The sequence below is a fragment of the Rana temporaria genome, chromosome 3, assembly GCF_905171775.1.
Source record: "Rana temporaria chromosome 3, aRanTem1.1, whole genome shotgun sequence".
In the NCBI taxonomy this organism is placed as follows: Eukaryota; Metazoa; Chordata; class Amphibia; order Anura; family Ranidae; genus Rana; species Rana temporaria.
This window is the reverse complement of record NC_053491.1, coordinates 66,159,015-66,176,401: the sequence shown is the minus strand read 5'-3', so window position 1 is coordinate 66,176,401 and position 17,387 is coordinate 66,159,015. Positions and strand designations below refer to the sequence as shown.

Below are 17,387 nucleotides of genomic sequence, written 5' to 3'. Positions count from 1 at the left end.
CATATTGTATTTTTATTATATTGATTGATTGATTGATTATATTGATTTGATTTTTTTATGGTGTCTTTTTAGCATTGTTATACTCACATTTTTAGACTAATGATTAGGGTTGTCCCGATACCACTTTTTTGAGACCGAGTACAAGTACCGACACTTTTTTTCAAGTACTCGCCGATACCGAATACCGATACTTTTTTTAATGTCATGTGACAGTATTTTTTTTTTACACAATTTTTAATTTTGACTAGTTTTTTTTTTTAAGGGGGGGGGGGGGGGGGTAGTGGATTGTCAGTGTGTGTTTTTTTTTCTATTATTATTATTATTATTATTATTATTATTATTATTTACATTTTATTTTTTTAATTATTTATTGCAATTTTTTTTTCTTTTTTTTTAATTAGCCCTTTTGGGGGGCTTTGGTGAGATATCAGGGGTCTTAACAGACCTCTGACATCTCCCCTTTAAGACAGAGAAAGGGACTAAGGACACAGATTCCCCAGTCCCTTTTTCAGCTGCACTGGAAATGAATGAGCAGGAGACAGAGGCTCCTATCCATTCATAAACTGAAGCATCGTAAACACAGTTTACAATGCTCAGTCATATGAATGGACAGAGTCAGTGATCACTGACTCTGTTCATTCAGAAAAGGTAGGAGCCTGGGTTTAGCGGCTCCTACCACTGCTCTCCATCCTGACAGAGGGGGCGGAGGAGGACACGGAGGGGGGAAGCAGCGGCACGGAGGAGGGACACAGATCATGGAGGGGGGAAGCAGCAGCACAGAGGGGGAGAACAAAGGACGGCAGCGGCACGGAGGGGGGGAACAGAGGACGGCAGCGGCATGGAGGGGGAGAACAAAGGACGGCAGCGGCACTGAGGGGGGGAACAGAGGACGGCAGCAGCACGGAGGGGGAGAGCAGAACGTCAGCGGCACGGAGGGGGGACACAGGAGCATGGAGGGAGAGTCAGGTATCGGTAAAGTATCGGAGCATTTTCCCCGAGTACAAGTACTCGGGGAAATGCTTGGTATCGGTCCCGATACCGATACTAGTATCGGTATCGGGACAACCCTACTAATGATCATAATGTTAGAAAACAGAAGGATATCAAAGTGCTATCCATGAAACCCCAGGTAAGAACATGTCTGGCGGACAAACCTTGTTACCAAATTTGTCCATAACAGATTGTTTATCCACATATATGATTCAGTAGATGTTTGTTCTTTATATGGAATGTTTAGTATAAAACAAACAAAAAACTATTTATGTTTCATTATGAAAAACTTGTTATGTTCCCTTCGGTATTTTTTTTAGCACACTCTGATCTCTGTATCTTGCCTGACTCTATCTGCTCTCTTTTTGTCATGCATCATGACTGCACAGTCTCCAAGGCTTCATTAAGAAGATTAATCCGTATGTAATAAAAATATATGACTACAGTTAGTGCATGTTCTGAAAACCTAATACGCCATAATGTACACTCTACATCTACCTCCACAGAAAATACCAGAGTTTCAATCACAGGTTGAACTTCTTGAAACCCAGAATAAGGAGATTGCCAACCAGGCCCTATCACAGAAGCAAGAAATGCGCGGTAAGATACAGCGTTCTGCAGATTTCCTTGTTGACTCCAGTAGAAGTACAGTGTGTTATCACTTCTGTGAATTGTAACTTTTTGTGATGGAGAATGTGGATATTTGGCAGAGCATTTATACAATAAATTTAGGCTTTTTTAGATATTGAAGTATTTTTTGTTCAAATACATTTTCAATATCCATACTCAATATATCCTACATAGAAGTTGGAATGGACAACCTATCCATTCAGTACTGCCAGAGTCATAATAAAAACTTTCTAAGCAGCCAGTGTCTTTGCTTTTTGCTCACTGGTAAGCTTAACAGAAAATCTATATACAACGGTACCTTGAATTACGAGCATGATTTGTTCCAGAAGAATGCTTGTAATCCAAAACGCTTGTATATCAAAGCGAGTTTCCCCATAGGAGTCAATGGAAACTCAGAGGCCCAGATTCACAAAGCACTTGCGCCGACGTAGAACAAGATACGCCGACGTAAGTGCAAATGTGCGCCGTCGTATCTGTGCGCCGTACCCACAAACTAAGATGCGCCTAAAAACAGGATTAATCCCGCCGACGTAACTTGCCGGCGTAGGGTGTGCGCACATTTAGGCTGGACGCATGGTGGCACTCCCATTGATCAGCCATTCAAATATGCAAATGAGGAAAATACGGCGATTCACGAACGTACGTGCGCCCGACGCAGGCTACACGATGTTGTACGTCCGGCGTAAAGTTATGCCCCATAAAGGAGGTGCAACCCAGCAGCAGACATGCAAAGGTCTGCACCAAGGAATACAAGCCGGTGTATTATACGTAGTTTACGCTGGACGTGTGTCTGGCTGGGCGTAGGTTACGTTCACGCCGTAGGCAGTGATCCGGCGTAGTTTAGGCAGTTGTTCTGACGTGGTTGTGAGCATGCGCAGAGGGATGCGTCCACGTCCCGACGCATGCGCAGTTCATGATACGTATCTGTCTGGCGCTCGGCCCATCATTCGCATGGGGTCACGCCTCATTTGCATGGCTCACGCCCACTTCCACCTACGCCGGCGTACGCCTTCGAAACGCAGCGCAGTTTTGGGAGCACCATGCATGAGTGAATTCCATGCTTGCCTCTCTGCGCTGCGTTGGCGTAGCGTACATTATTTGCGCTACGGCGGCGTAATGTGCGCCCGCTCTCTGTGAATCTGGGCCAGATAGTTCTTTCCACAGTGACTACTGACAAATACTTGGTATTTTGGACAGGTATTTTATCTAAAGCCCCATACACACTATGGGCTAGATTCAGCAAGAATTTACGTTGGCGTATCTATTGATACGCCGCGTAAATTCAAAGCTGCGCCGGCGTATCTTCTTTCTGTATTCAGAAAGCAAGATACCCCGAAATTAGGCTAAGATCCGACTGGTGTAAGTCTCTTACGCCGTCGTATCTTAGTTGCATATTTACGCTGGCTGCTAGGTGGCGCTTCCGTCGATTTCAGCGTAGAATATGCAAATGAGCTGGATACGCTGATTCAGAAACGTATGTGCGCCCGGCGGATTTTTTTACGTCGTTTGCGTAAGGCTTTTTCCGGCAAAACGTTACTCCTGCTATATGAGGCATAGCCAATGTTAAGTATGAACGTCGGGCCAGCTTCGAATTTTGCGTCGTTTGCGTAAGTCGTTCACGAATAGGGCTTTGCGTAAATTACGTTCACGTCAAAAGCATTGACTATTTGCGACATGATTAGGAGCTTGCGCACTGGGATACGTGCGCCGTCCGTGAGAAATGTCATTTACGCGGGGTCATGTTTTATTTACATAAAACACGCCCACCTCTTGACAATTTGAATTCGGCGCGCTTATGCCGGCAGATTTACGCTACGCAGCCACAACTTACGGAGCAAGTGCTTTGTGAATACTGCACTTGCCTCTCTAAATTGCGGCGGCGTAGCGTAAATAACATACGCTACGCCCGCACAAACTTACGTCCCCCTACCTGAATCTAGCCCTGTCAGTTTTCCTGCAGGTTTTTCTCTTCAGGTTTACCAAAACCATTTAATATGAGGTCAAACCTCAAGAGTTTCAATTTGTATGCAATCATGCAGGCCCTTGCACTACATGGTTTTGGTAAACCTGAAGAGAAAAACCTGCAGGAAAACTGATAATGTGTATGGGGCTTAAGTAACCCCCGCCTGTTGGGGAGTTACTTGAGGACTGAGGTTGAGAACCTCTGCTGTAGTTCACCAAAAGACAACTGGTCGTGGCTGACACAATTTCTTCCAATTTTAGTCCAGAAATGCCATGTTTTGTAAGCCCACAACAGGACATTAAAAACTGGGTACATATTTCTGGCAGATTAACGGGTATTTTCCTGTACTTGCAGAGTCTTAAAGTGGATAAAGCATGTGATAATGTGCATGTATTTCAGAGAATTACTACGTGTTTTTTATTTTTATTTTGCCTTGAGATACATTTTAATGGGGTAATCTTGTTACAGAAAAAATGTCTGAAATGGCCAAACAGCTTCTGGACAGTTTTGAAGTTGAAGATGTTAAAAACAGGTATTAAAAATTATACACATTTTATCAATAATTCTACTTTGACTTAAGCCCCATACACACTATCAGTTTTCCTGCAGGTTTTTCTCTTCAGGTTTACCAAAACCATCTAATATGAGGTCAAACCTTAATGCCGCGTACATTTTTTACATCGTGAAAAATGCTTTGGAGCCCACACACGATCGTTTTTAAAGACATTAAAATAAAATGTCATTTTTTTACAACCCGTGTCGTGTGTACGCGGCATCAGAGTTTTAATTTGTATGCAATCAGGCAGGCCCTTGCACTACATGGTTTTGGTAAACCTGAAGAGAAAAACCTGCAGGAAAACTGATAGTGTGTATGGGGCTTAACAGTGCAGCCAGGTGCGTTCAATACTGCATAAGGTGTGGGATCTTGTGTCATGCTAGTGCCCTTGTTAGTGTTACATAGTGGTTAGAAGAGAACAATACAATTGTAAGGGAATTGTCCACTGAACTATTCATATCATGCCGTTAGGTACTGTAAAGGTCCCATTTTTGGAATCGTTCAAGAAGCAAGTGGTGTCGTTTTTTTTTCCTAATCACTTTCATAAATTTTTAGAACTCTTCAGGCCTCGTACACACGACTGAGGAACTCGACGGGCGAAACACATCGTTTTCCTCGTCGAGTTCCTTGTTAGGCTGTTGAGGAACTCGACAAGGCAAGTTTCTCCATTCCCGTCAAAAAGATTTGGCTCGTCGAGTTTCTCGACAGTTTCCTCGACGAAAATGTACACACGACCGGTTTCCTCGGCAAAAAAATATCTCCCAGCAAGTTTCTTGCTGGTTTTTGCTGAGAAACTTGGTCGTGTGTACGAAGCCTAAGGCCCCGTACACACGGCCGAGGAACTCGACGTGCCAAACACATCGAGTTCCTCGGCCAGTTCAGCCCTGAAGCCGCCGAGGAGCTTGGCGGGCCGAGAGCTCCCATAGAACAACAAGGAAATAGAGAACATGTTCTCTATTTCCTCGTCGAGCTCCTCGTCGGCTTCCTCGGCCGAAAGTGTACACACGGCCGGGTTTCTCTGCAGAATTCAGCCAGAAACTCGGTCGGAAGCTGAATTCTGCCGAGGAAACTGGTCGTGTGTACGGGGCCTGAGAGTTCTTTTGCAGCTTAGATGAAATTTTCATGGAAATGTGTCTTTTTAAAGTGGAACTAAACAGCTGCATGAATGGCCTCCCTCTTTCCCTCTTCTGTGCCGCCACCATAAAAAAAAAAAACTGGTTCGTGCGCATATGTAAAAAATAGAATAGTCATTTTAAGCATTTGTGTAAGGCCGAGTACTCACGAGCAGACATGTCCGATGAAACCGGTCCGCGGACCGTTTTCATCGGACATGTCTGCCCGGGGACTTCTGTTCGATGGCTGTACACACCATCGAACAGAGGTCCGCGCGTAAACAATACGCGGGGCGTGTCCGCGGTGTCACCGCGTCGATGGGAAAGCTTTGGAATCCCTTGAGGACTACCCCTCTAATCCTAACCCCACCCCCTCCCCCATTTGGTTTCTATATATTTCAGTTTGTATGATTACTATGCATTGCACTTGGTATGTATGTATATTTCCACATTCAGACCCTGTTTTACCTCTGTGAAGTTTAATGCTGTTACTAAATCACATTTATCAATGTTCAATACATTTATGGAAAGAAGAAACTTAACAAATGCCTAACAATATCTTTATACATTCTTTACATGTAGACTTGCCCAAGAAGATTTAGGAAATATAAATGAAGATGGAGAACTTTGGTTTGCTTATGAAGGCTTGAAAAAAGCAACCAGGTGAGGCATTCTTGCAACATTAATGTAATTTTCATGATGGTCCCACCATATTGCACATCCAGTTTGTAATAGCACTGCCTATTTACAAATAGCAACTACTGAACATAACAGCAATCCCCTGGAGGAGACAGAAGTGTTTCGACCAATATCCCTCCACTATAAATACAGAGAATCGTCATTCACCTGACCTAGATCGATGATCTTGATAACTAGAATATATATTTTTAGTGATCCTATACCATACATAATGAAGGACCTGTGAGGAGGCTCAGGATATGTGTGGGGCAGGGTCAAGCTTGACTTTTTCTTGACATGGTCAAACTATATATTGTTAGTGGTCTTTATCTCTAAATCTACTTAGAGTTTTAAAATTATGTTTTTAAAAAGTATTCTCTGTTAATGGTTTTCTAATCCTGGGCTCAGTTAGAAACTGGTCAAGTTTGTGAAAGATGTATTTTAACAATAGCTACACATGTACCTAACTATTTCTATAAAAGAACCAACTATAATGTATTGAAGATAACACATGTAAGTCTTTTGCCGCGTACACACGATCGGACATTCCGACAACAAAATCGTGGATTATTTTTTTCGACGGATGTTGGCTCAAACTTGTCTTGAAATTCCAATCACCAAGAACGTGGTCATGTACAACTCTTAGGCCTCGTAAACACGACCGAGGAACTTGTCGGAAAAGACTTATCGTTTTCCTTGACGAGTTCCTTGTTAGGCTTGTCGAGAAACTTGACAAGCTTTCTTTGCGTACACACTGTCAAGACCAAATCTCCCCGTTCTCAAACGCGATGACGTAGAACACATACAACGGCAGGGGAAGTTCGATTCCACTGACACAACCCTTGGGGCTGCTTTTGCTAATCTAATGTTACTGCGTGTTAAGTAAAAGTTTGGTAAGAGACGATTTGCACTTTTCAGTCTGTTACAGCGTGAAAAATGTGCATTACAAACGCTACTTTTACCGAAGGTGTGCTCCCGTCTCATACTTTATTCTGAACATGCGCGGGTTTCTAAGCATACACACAAACGCGTTTCTCGTCGAAAACCAGCCCGACGAGGAACACGAGGAGGAAATTGAGACTCCCGTCGAGGAAAAAGAGAACTTGTTCTCTTTTTTCCTCGTCGAGTTCCTCAACAGTTTTCTCGATGAAAAGCGTACACACAACCGTTTTCCTCAGGAAAAGGTCTGCCACCAAGTTTCTTGATGGATTCTGTCGAGGAAAATGGTCTTGTGTACGAGGCCTTACGACAGCACTATAAAAGGGTAGTTCAATACCAAGTGTGCCACCCTTTGGGCTCCTTCTGCTAATCTCGTGTTAGTAGAAGTTTGGTGAGAGACGATTCACGCTTTTCAGCTTCGTGCTTTTTAGTCCGTTATAGCGTGACGAATGTGCTATCTCCATTAAGAACGCTAGTTTTACCAGACCGAGCGCTTCCATCTCGTACTTGATTCAGAGCATGCGTGGAATTTTGTGCATCGGAATTATCTACACACGCTCGGAATTTACGAGAACGGATTTTGTTGTCGGAAAATTTGAGAACCAGCTCTCAAACCTTTGTTGTCTAAAATTCCGACAGCAAATGTCTGATGGAGCCTACACACGGTCGGAATTTCCCATCGAACATTTGTTGTTGGAAATTCCGAGCGTGTGTACGTGGCATTTGAATAATACAAGGTGTCAAGTGCTGATTGAAGGAAAAGTGTTTTGGGAAATATATAAACTTATGAAGTCAGGTGTGACAGAAACTTGATAAGTCCATAATGCACAAAATAGTGCTCTTAGACGTAAATTTTATATCGGTGGGAGTTTTGCATTATTTTTGTGGAGTATCTGCTCAATACAATTCAATTTTGTTTTGTAGAATCCTAGAAAATCACTTTCAGACACAGAAGGAAAACTATGAAAAGGAAATTGAGCTGTTGAACTTTAAAGTAAATCATTTTAGTGGCGACATAAAAAATGTTCAAAAGTCATTGCTGGAAGAGAAGGACACAAACGATGCCCTCAGACAAGAGATCATAAGGCTGACATCTGAGAGAAAGGTTTGGATGACAAAAAACTAAGAAAATTGCATTTTTTTTTTGTTAGTCCTGTGGCATATTGAAATCCAGTGAAGCATAGGGGGTTATTTACTAAAGGCAAATCGACTTTGCACTACAAGTGCAAAGTGCACTTGAAATTCCACTGATAGTGCAACTGGAAATGCAGTCGCTGTAGATCCGAGGGGGGCATGCAAGAAAAATAAAAAACAGCGTTTTAGCTTGCACATTATTGGATAATAAAATAAGCAGAGCTTCCCCTCATTTCAGATCCACCCCTCAGATTTACAGCGACTGCACTTCAAAGTGCACTCTCAGTACAATTTCAAGTGCACTTGCATTTGTAGTGCAAAGTGGATTTGCCTTTCGTAAATAACCCCCATAGTGTTTATTCTGCAGCAGTGGATTAAAGGGAATGGCATAGCACTGGTATTAAACTTCATAGTCTTGGGATTCTGATAAACGGGGATTTTTTTTATAATAGTATTTGATAAAGTGCCTTGCAACAGTATTCATACCCCTTGAAATTTTCCAAATTTTTTCATGTTACAACCAAAAACTTAACTGTATTTTGTTTATCAATGATGTTTATTAAAGGGGTTGTAAAGGTAAAGGTTTTTTCACCTTAACCTCCCTGGCGGTATGATTCTTTCTGGTTTTAGGTGCTGAAAGCGGTACCATTATTTTGCATGGCAATTTGGCGTTTTATACTGTAGGCCTGTAATTCTTAGGAATAAATCACTTAAATCTGTCCGAACAAGAGTCTAGTAGACATCTCGGGTATAATAAAGTTTGAAAAACAAAATCATAAATTATAAATTAATAAATAACTATAAAAAATTATAACAAATAATATTATAATTATAATAAAAATTATTCAATAATGTAATCAAATCAAAATCACACAGCGGGGAGGCATCGCAGGATCCAGGGACAAGGTAAGTAAACCATGCCTGTGGACACTGCGAGGCGATCCAGAGTCTGGCTCGGGGATACCGCTTTTGGTCCTGAAATCTTACTCCGAGCCAGACTCGGGAATACCGCCAGGGGGGTTAATGCATTCTATGCATTAAGTTGAAAAAACATCTGCGGATTAGAGGCCACCTGAACCCCCCTTTACTTACCTGACCCCTCGAAAGTCCCGCTCCGTGAAAGCGCAGGCTTCTCGGCTGTCTTCCCGACTCATTCATTGGTTGATTGAAAGCAGCGCAGCCATTGGCGGGGCCGAGTGATACAGTCGGCGGCTTTGGTCGCCGACTGTATCACGGGAGCGCGCCCGCAAGAACTCAACACCATGCTCGCTCGCTCGCATGAAGGTGTTGAGTTTTTGCGGTGGGGAGCTAAGATAGCTGCCGAGGGACCCCAGAAGACCAGGTTCGGGGCCACTTTGTGCAAAACGAGCTGCACAGTGAAGGTAAGTATAACATGTTTGTTATTTAAAAATAAATTAAAAATTTACTTTAGTGATCCTTTAAGATTTTCAAAGACAAGAAAGAAATACAATTACATTGCATGCTAGTGACATCTAGATTATATGCCACTGATCCTCTCCCACACAAAATACATTAACAATATAACCAAATGGTTAACAAGAGGTTACTACTGACATGTTATTGCAATTTAATGAAACCAGGAGATAAGGTGACTTTCAAATTGCAAATTTTACAAGTAATGCAATACAATTCTAACGGTTATCCCATTTAGTAATTATGATCTGGTGAAGATGGGAGGAACTATGCCAGGAAAAAAAATTGAGCCAAGTTTCTTGGCTGTCCTAGTATTCACTGCAGCATACATAACCTCCTAATTGAGGCAGGGTAATCCCATATTTTAACTAGAAAAATGTGACGTTCCCCTAAATCTAACAGAGACCTACTGCAGTGTAAAGAAAAGACAGAAAGATCCTAAGAAAAGAGGGAAAAAATAAGAAAGATAGATTTCCTGCACGTCCACACTCCTCTCTAGGAATGGCTTAAGCCAGGGGTGTCCAAACTTTTTTCAAAGAGGGCCAGATTTGATGAAGTGAACATGTGTGAGGGCCGACCATTTTGCCTGACATTCTTTGAACCAATACAATTTGGTATAAGTGTGTTTGTCTGAGCAACTAATACAGTGCCCAACAAGAATTCTCTTGCCTTTGTGGCTGTGTGTGAGTAAAGAGATGAACTTGGGCGTGTTATTTGGATATACCGTATTTATTGGCATATAACATGCACCTTCACTTTAAGAGGGAAGTTTCAGGGAAAAAAAAAGTAATTTTAAATAAAGGACTGTGATGCAAAATAAGGGTCAGTGCCCATGAAAGCAGCCTAATCAGTGCCCATCTGCAGCTTTACAAGTGCCATGAATGCAGCCCCACAATTGCCATGAATGCAACCTCACCCTTGCCATTAATGCAGCCTCACCCTTGTCATAAATGCAGCCCCACCACTGCCATAATTGCAGCCCCACCATTGCCATGAATGCAGCCCCACCATTGCCGTGAATGCAGCACCCCCATTGACATGAATGCAGCACCCCTATTGACATGAATGCAGCAACCCCGTTGCCATGATTGCAGCATCCCCATTGCCATGAATGCAGCAACCCTATTGCCATGAATGCAGCACCCACATTGCCATGAATGCAGCACCCCCATTGCCATAATTGCACTACCCACATTGATATGGATGCAGACTCACCATTGCCATCAGTGCAGCCTAATTCATGCCCATCTGCAGCCTTGGAGGAGACGGGGGGGAAGGGGTCAGGACGAGCGTCAACAGATTACATGCAGCACCCACATTGCCATGAATGCAACACCCCCACTGCCATGAATGCAGCACCCCCATTGCCATGAATGCAGAACCCCATTGACATGCATGCAGCACCCCCATTCACATAAATGCAGTACCCCCATTGCCATGAATGCAGCACCCCCATCGCCATCAGTGCAGCCTGATTCATGCCCATCTGCAGCCTTGGAAGAGACAGGACGAGCGCCAACAGATTACATACAGGAGATACTCCTGTTTTCTCGGCAGCCTCTTTAATAGAAAGTCCCGCCTCCTATTATGGACAGAACAGTCATCCAATGGGACGGGAGACGGGACTTAATTTTACAGAGGCCGCTGTGTAAACAGGAAATTCTCCTGTATGTACAGCACTCATCCCGTCCCCTCCAAGGCAGGCAGCATATATATGTTTTGTGGCCCCCGGTGCCCCCGAGGATCCGTTGGGGGCCACAAAAGATATACATGTCCAAATTACCAGGTTTGGCCGTTAGAAACCGGAACACGGGCTGCAATTGGCCGGACTTTGACATTCCTGGCTTAAGCCAAACCAACTTTGGAATCACCTGCAATATAATTGATCCAGGGGCTCCAGACTTTCTCAAACAGTTTAACCTTATCATTCAAAATGGCCAAAAGACGTTCATTTATCATAATCCAAATGAGTTTCGCCTTAAGTAAGTCAAAGGGTATGATAGCTGTCCACCATGACCTAGCGATCACAATCTTTGCTGCCATGAATATGAAGGTAATGAATCGTTTAGAATGTTTCAGGGCATTCTCCACCGGGCTGCCTAATAGTGCTCGTTTTAGGGATTTTTGCAGATTAAACTGGGTTAACATAAATATATTTTATGTGATAGACCAACACAAAGTGGCACATAATTGTGAAGTGGAAGGAAAATTATAAATGGTTTTCAATTTTTTTTACAAATTCATTTCTGTGGCGTGCATTTGTATTCAGCCCACTTTACTCTGATACCCCTAACTAAAATCTAGTGGAACCAATCACCTTCACCCAATTAGTAAATAGTATCCACCTTTGTGTATAAATACAGCTGTTCTGTGAAGCACTCAGAGGTTTTTTAACGAACCTTAGTGAACAAACAGCATCATGAAGGTCAAGGAACCAAGTAGACAGGTCAGGAATAAAGCTGTGGAGATGTTTAAAGGGACACTAAAGGTTCCCTTTAAAAAAATAAAAATAACAAACATGTTATACTTACCTCCACTGTGCTGCTCGTTTTGCACACAGTGGCCCCAATCCTGGTCTTCTGGGGTCCCTCGGTGGCTGTCTCGGCTCCTCCCTGCAAGAACTAACCAACTTTATGGAAGCTCTCTCCCATGGGGGTTAGTTCTTGCGGGCGTGCTCCCATGATACAGCCGGCGGCTATAGCTGCAGACTGTATCACTCAGCTCCGCCCCCGGCACGCCACGTCATTGGCAGCAGCGCAAGCCAATGGCTGCACTGCTATTAATCTAGCCAATCAATGGCCAGACTGAGTAAAGAAGAGGATGTCGGGGGCGAGCGCACCAGTTGAACGGGCTCACGTAATTGCCTGTTTTTTTTTTACTTTAATATATAGGATGCATTAAGTTGAACAAACCTTTACAACCCCTTTAAAGCAGGGTTAGGTTATAAAAAATAATATCCCAAGCTTTGAACATCTCATAGAACACTGTTCAATCGATCATGTGAAAATGGAAAGAGTATGGCACAACTGCAAACCTACCAAGACATGGCCGTCCACCTGACAGACCGGGCATAGAGAGCATTAATCAGAGATTAATCTCACACTGGGATTGTTTTGATTGGTCAAAGAACAAGTCAGACTATCACAAAGTCAGATCAAAGTAGTATCCTGTTCATGAAAGTCGGATGGATGTAGGACCAATGTAGGACCGATGTTGCAGAGCAAAGTAGGATGAAAGTCGTATTGCTGTAGTGTAGTATCAGTGTGAACCCAGCTTCAGATTGGTTACTAGGCACAGCTGCACCAGATTCTGTTTGCTCCAGTTTTAGTAAATCTCCCCCAATGTTTGTTAAATAGATAACTAAATCACATTATTTTTTGCATTTATCTTCCAAAGGTCATAACATCTCTAAACGCTAAAATCTCTGATCTTGAAAAGGAAAATCTGGACCTCCAAGGCTGTCTGTATGAACAGAGCATGAACACGCCAGGTATCAATGCATGTGCTGTTATTACACAATTATTTATAATGCTTCCTGTATTTTTTTTTTCAGTCCTCCAAATGTCATTACGTGAAACCTGTAGTGGCAGAAATATATAGGTTGCCACTACAAAACTTTACTTCTGGAAGTAACCCACCTGCTGCATAGATACTTACCTTTCCCATACTCCCCGATTGGTCCATTTACCTATGGGTGCCATGAGAAATACCCAATATTTCCAGGAATAGGAAAGCATGTGACAGTCGGCTCTCCGGTTATAACAACCGATGCGGCTAAGCCCGCCGCCTTCCGTCGCTCACCTGTGCTCTCCTGTTCCACCGGCTGGCCAGAGACCCGAAGAAAGCCAGAATCAGCTTTGTTCGGGTCTCGGCTATGGTAACCCGGAAGTGACATAATGACATCACTTCCAGTTTTCTCGGGAGACAGCGGTGCCAGTTTTCAAAAAAATCTAAAACATAAAAAAATGCAGATCTTGTTGTTTTAAATACTTTCAAGCATAGAGGAGGGGTTTGTGGTCTTATAGACCCCCGATCTCTCCGTAAAAAGTACCTGTCACTGTCTATTACTGTCACAAGGGATGTTTACATTCTTTGTGACAGCAATAAAAGTGTTTTTTTTTTTTTTAAAGGACAGTGTAAAAAAAATAATGAATTAAAGTGCCCCATCCCTCCATGCTCGCACGCAGAAGCGAACACATTCGTAAGTCCCGCCCGCAAATGTAAACACTGTTCAAACTACACATGTGAGGTATTGCCGCGATCGTTAGAGCAAGAGAAATATTTCTAGCACAAGATTTCCTCTGTAACTCTAAACATGTAACTATTAAAATCTTTTAAACCGTCACCTATGGCAATTTTTTTGGTACTGTCGTTTGTCGCTGTTCCATGAGTAATTTTAAAGCATGACATGTTGGGTATCTATTTACTCAGCATAACACCATCTTTCACGTTATACAAAAAAAAATTGAAAATTGGGCTAAATTGGGACCTCCTGCTCTGCAGCTTGCTCCTTCATCACTTTCTCTTTGTCTCCTGGCCTTCATCCATCCTCTGGTCTCCTAAAGCCTCACCCATCCTCTGGAACGCCCTACTCCAATCTGTCTGACTATTTCTTACTCCATCTTTAGAGGATCCTTGAAAATACATCTCTTCAGGGAAGCCAGTCCCGCCTAAAAATTATACTTTTTCTTTTCTTCCTCTATCTGAAGTCAGAAACGGATTGGTTACCATGCACAGCTGCACCAGATTTTGCACTCTACAGTTTTAGTAAATCAAACCCACTATTCGTATCTCAGCGGCTGTGAAATAATATTTTTTTTACATTTTCTGGGGCAGACACAAATCTAGCTACACTCAGTCTTCAGATTTACTATTATAACGTAATGCTCTTTGTCAACACTACTAAATATAAGAACATCCGTGTATTCCACAATGTGTTGACTTTGTACACACCTTATGACATAATTTCTGCAGTGACACTGCTATTATTTTTCTGTGTGTTCTTATTCACATATGTTATATAATGTTTTAAATATTTCAGACAAAGGAGACAAAATGTTTAACCATAAACATCACTACCTGGAAGATGAAGAAATGTCAGAAAAGTAAGTGATTATGTCACTGTTCCTGTATGTTCACCCTCTGCCCTTCATCCAAATATCACCTCTGCATAGCTGTCCCCTTACTAATCTGACAGCCCTGCAAATACAAACAGGAACAGATAATAGCCGCACATGACTTCCACAGCCCTTGCCAAGGAATATTTCTGAATACAGTTTGGAGAAAATAATTTACAGAAGGAATTTTTCAGTCAAGTCAGCAAGAAAATTTGGCACACATATACTGAAAATCAGGCTGCCTCTAATTTAGCAAAGTATACAGCAAACAGTCCGCAGAGGTCTGAGAACATTAGAAATAGAACTGTAAGAAAAATATCCATTCATCCCATATACAGTAAAACCTTTGATTGAGAGTAACTTGGTTTGAGAGCGCTTTGCAAGACAAGCAAATTTGTTTTGTACATTTTGACTTGATATACAAGCGATGTCTTGATAGTAGCGTCATGTCACAACTGAGTATAAACCAGAAGAGAGGCGCCTCTAAGTGTAGCAATAAGGTTACTTTTAATGAAGGGATGACATTTAGCAACTCACATGGTTGATGATTAAAACAGGGACATTTATGTATGCAGGCATCCGGGGTAAAGCTGTCCAAATAGACCATCCCCCGCACCGCCATTAAAGTGGAGGTTCACCCTAAAACAATTATATAACATTACATCCAGCATACTTCGGACATGTACAGTATGCTGGTATTTTATTTTATTTTTTTGCCGTACATACCGTTTTATTGTTATTTTCCCCCCGGCTTCCAGGTTCTGATTCCAGCGGGACTGGGCGTTCCTATTCAGAGGTTAGATGGTTGACGTCTGGTGAAAAACTTCCCCTGGCTGGCGCATAAGGCGCGTCACCAGTTTTCCGTAAATAGCCGACCTGCGAGTCGGCTCTATATGGCGCCTGCGCAGTCAGCTCTACACGGCGGGCGCAGGCGCCGTATAGAGCCAACACGCAGGTCGGCTATTTACGGAAAACTGGTGACGCGCCTTATGCGCCAGGGGAAGTTTTTCACCAGACGCCAATCATCTAACCTCTCAATAGGAACGCCCAGTCCCACGGGAATCAGAACCCGGAAGCCGGGGGGAAAATAACAATAGAACGGTATGTACGGCGAAAAAAAAAAAATCCAAGCATACTGTACATGTTGGAAGTATGCTGGATGTAATGTTATATAATTGTTTTAGAGTGAACCTCCACTTTAACGTCATTCCTTCTACACTGTGCTTCACGAGCGCTTCATGCCTCACTTTCAGATGGCTCTACTGCAGGGTAGTCTTCCCGCTCATGATTGTGGACTGACATTGATGGGAGCCGGCAGTGTGGGGGTATGGTCTATGTGGACAGCTTTACCCCGGATGCCTGCCTACGTGACTCTTGATCGTCAACCATGTGAGTTGCTAAATGTTGTACCTTCATTAAATGTAACCATATTGCTACACTTAGAGGCGCCTCTCTTCTCTTTTATACCCTGTAGCTGCTGGATTTTGCTTCTAATCCCCTTGGGGAGGCTTCCATTTGTGGATGGACATTTTATGGTTACACAACTTATTTCATTGCTATAATCTTTTTATATGAACTATAGACATGGTTTTGGACCTGAGTTTCCATTATTTATTTTGTGGAAACTTGCATTGATATAAGAGTGCTTTGGTTTCTGGAATGCAATCCAAGGTATTACTGCATACATTTAGGTTTTATACAATTGAATATTTGTCATATAATTCAAAGAAGTAAGTGTGTAAGATTCTTCACATGTAAATTTACTAAATTAATCCCCTCCACGACTAAGGGTAAATCAAATGTTAATGCCTAAGCACAATTTTGCAATTTTAACATGTGTTAGTAAAACCGTACATATCCCCAAAACTACGTTATGCATCCAGGTCAATTGTACCTTGTTTTTTTCTGGATGAATTAGGCTTTCATATGGTAATTAATATCTTTTGATTATGTTTTATTATCAAAGAAAAAATGGCTCAGAATTGTAAACAAAATATATATATTTTTAAATTTAGCTGTATATTTCTTGTTACTGCCATAACCTACCACCAAAGAACACCCCAAAATAAATTCTTCTGCTTCCAGTGATTGCAGTGATACCACATATGTGTATGTTATTTGTTGTTTGTACCCGTAGTACAGCCCAGAAACAATAGTGCACATTTTGTTTTGTTTTTTATCCTATCTAATGTATACTAGAGATAATTTGACCATAGATCCCTGGTGCCCAACCTGTGGCCAAAGGCTGCATGTGGCCCTTTGTTAAATGATGTGCTGCCATTGATCCTCAGCAGTCTGTAGTGGGAACATTGATTATGGTAAAGAAATAATCTCTACTGGCCTCATGTAACATGTTCCCAGTGTCATATTCTCAGTATATCCCCAGCCAAAAATGTAGCTTGTTCACATTCTCTGACCCTCATTTCCTCTATTAGGTCTGCAGTTTCTGACAGTCCTCAAGTATTACCAGTGATGTCAGGGGCCACATTTGAGGCTCCCTTTAGCTCATAAGATGACAACCACTGCTTTGGATACTCTTTAAACCTTACCTTTTCTTATTTCTTGGGCATTTTATAAATACATTTTATGAAGTCCAGAAAAATGAACATACTATACATGGGAATTACATACATACATACATGGGAATTACATACATGGGTATTACATACATGGTATTACATAGCATATGTGCACAAAGTTTTTTAGTGTTTTTGAAATATATTTGTAATTATTTTTTTCAAGCAGATAAGCAAATGTATTACAGATCAGGGTTTTACCAGTGAGTTGTAATATGTTGCAGATTTTATTCTATTTTTCACTCTGTCAATGGCATG

At 42.1% G+C, this 17,387-nt stretch overlaps 1 protein-coding gene across 2 annotated transcripts in view; it reads left to right on the top strand.

Annotated features, from left to right (window-relative positions):
• Positions 1 to 17,387, top strand: part of MYO5C (myosin VC) — a 212,488-nt gene that overhangs the window by 146,564 nt on the left and 48,537 nt on the right. For both annotated transcript variants that reach the window (XM_040342694.1, XM_040342692.1), the window contains exons 26-31: positions 1,497 to 1,590; positions 4,052 to 4,115; positions 5,834 to 5,914; positions 7,793 to 7,973; positions 12,833 to 12,926; positions 14,478 to 14,541. In XM_040342694.1, coding sequence (XP_040198628.1) covers positions 1,497 to 1,590; positions 4,052 to 4,115; positions 5,834 to 5,914; positions 7,793 to 7,973; positions 12,833 to 12,926; positions 14,478 to 14,541 — 578 coding nt within the window. The remainder of the gene's footprint in view (positions 1 to 1,496; positions 1,591 to 4,051; positions 4,116 to 5,833; positions 5,915 to 7,792; positions 7,974 to 12,832; positions 12,927 to 14,477; positions 14,542 to 17,387) is intronic.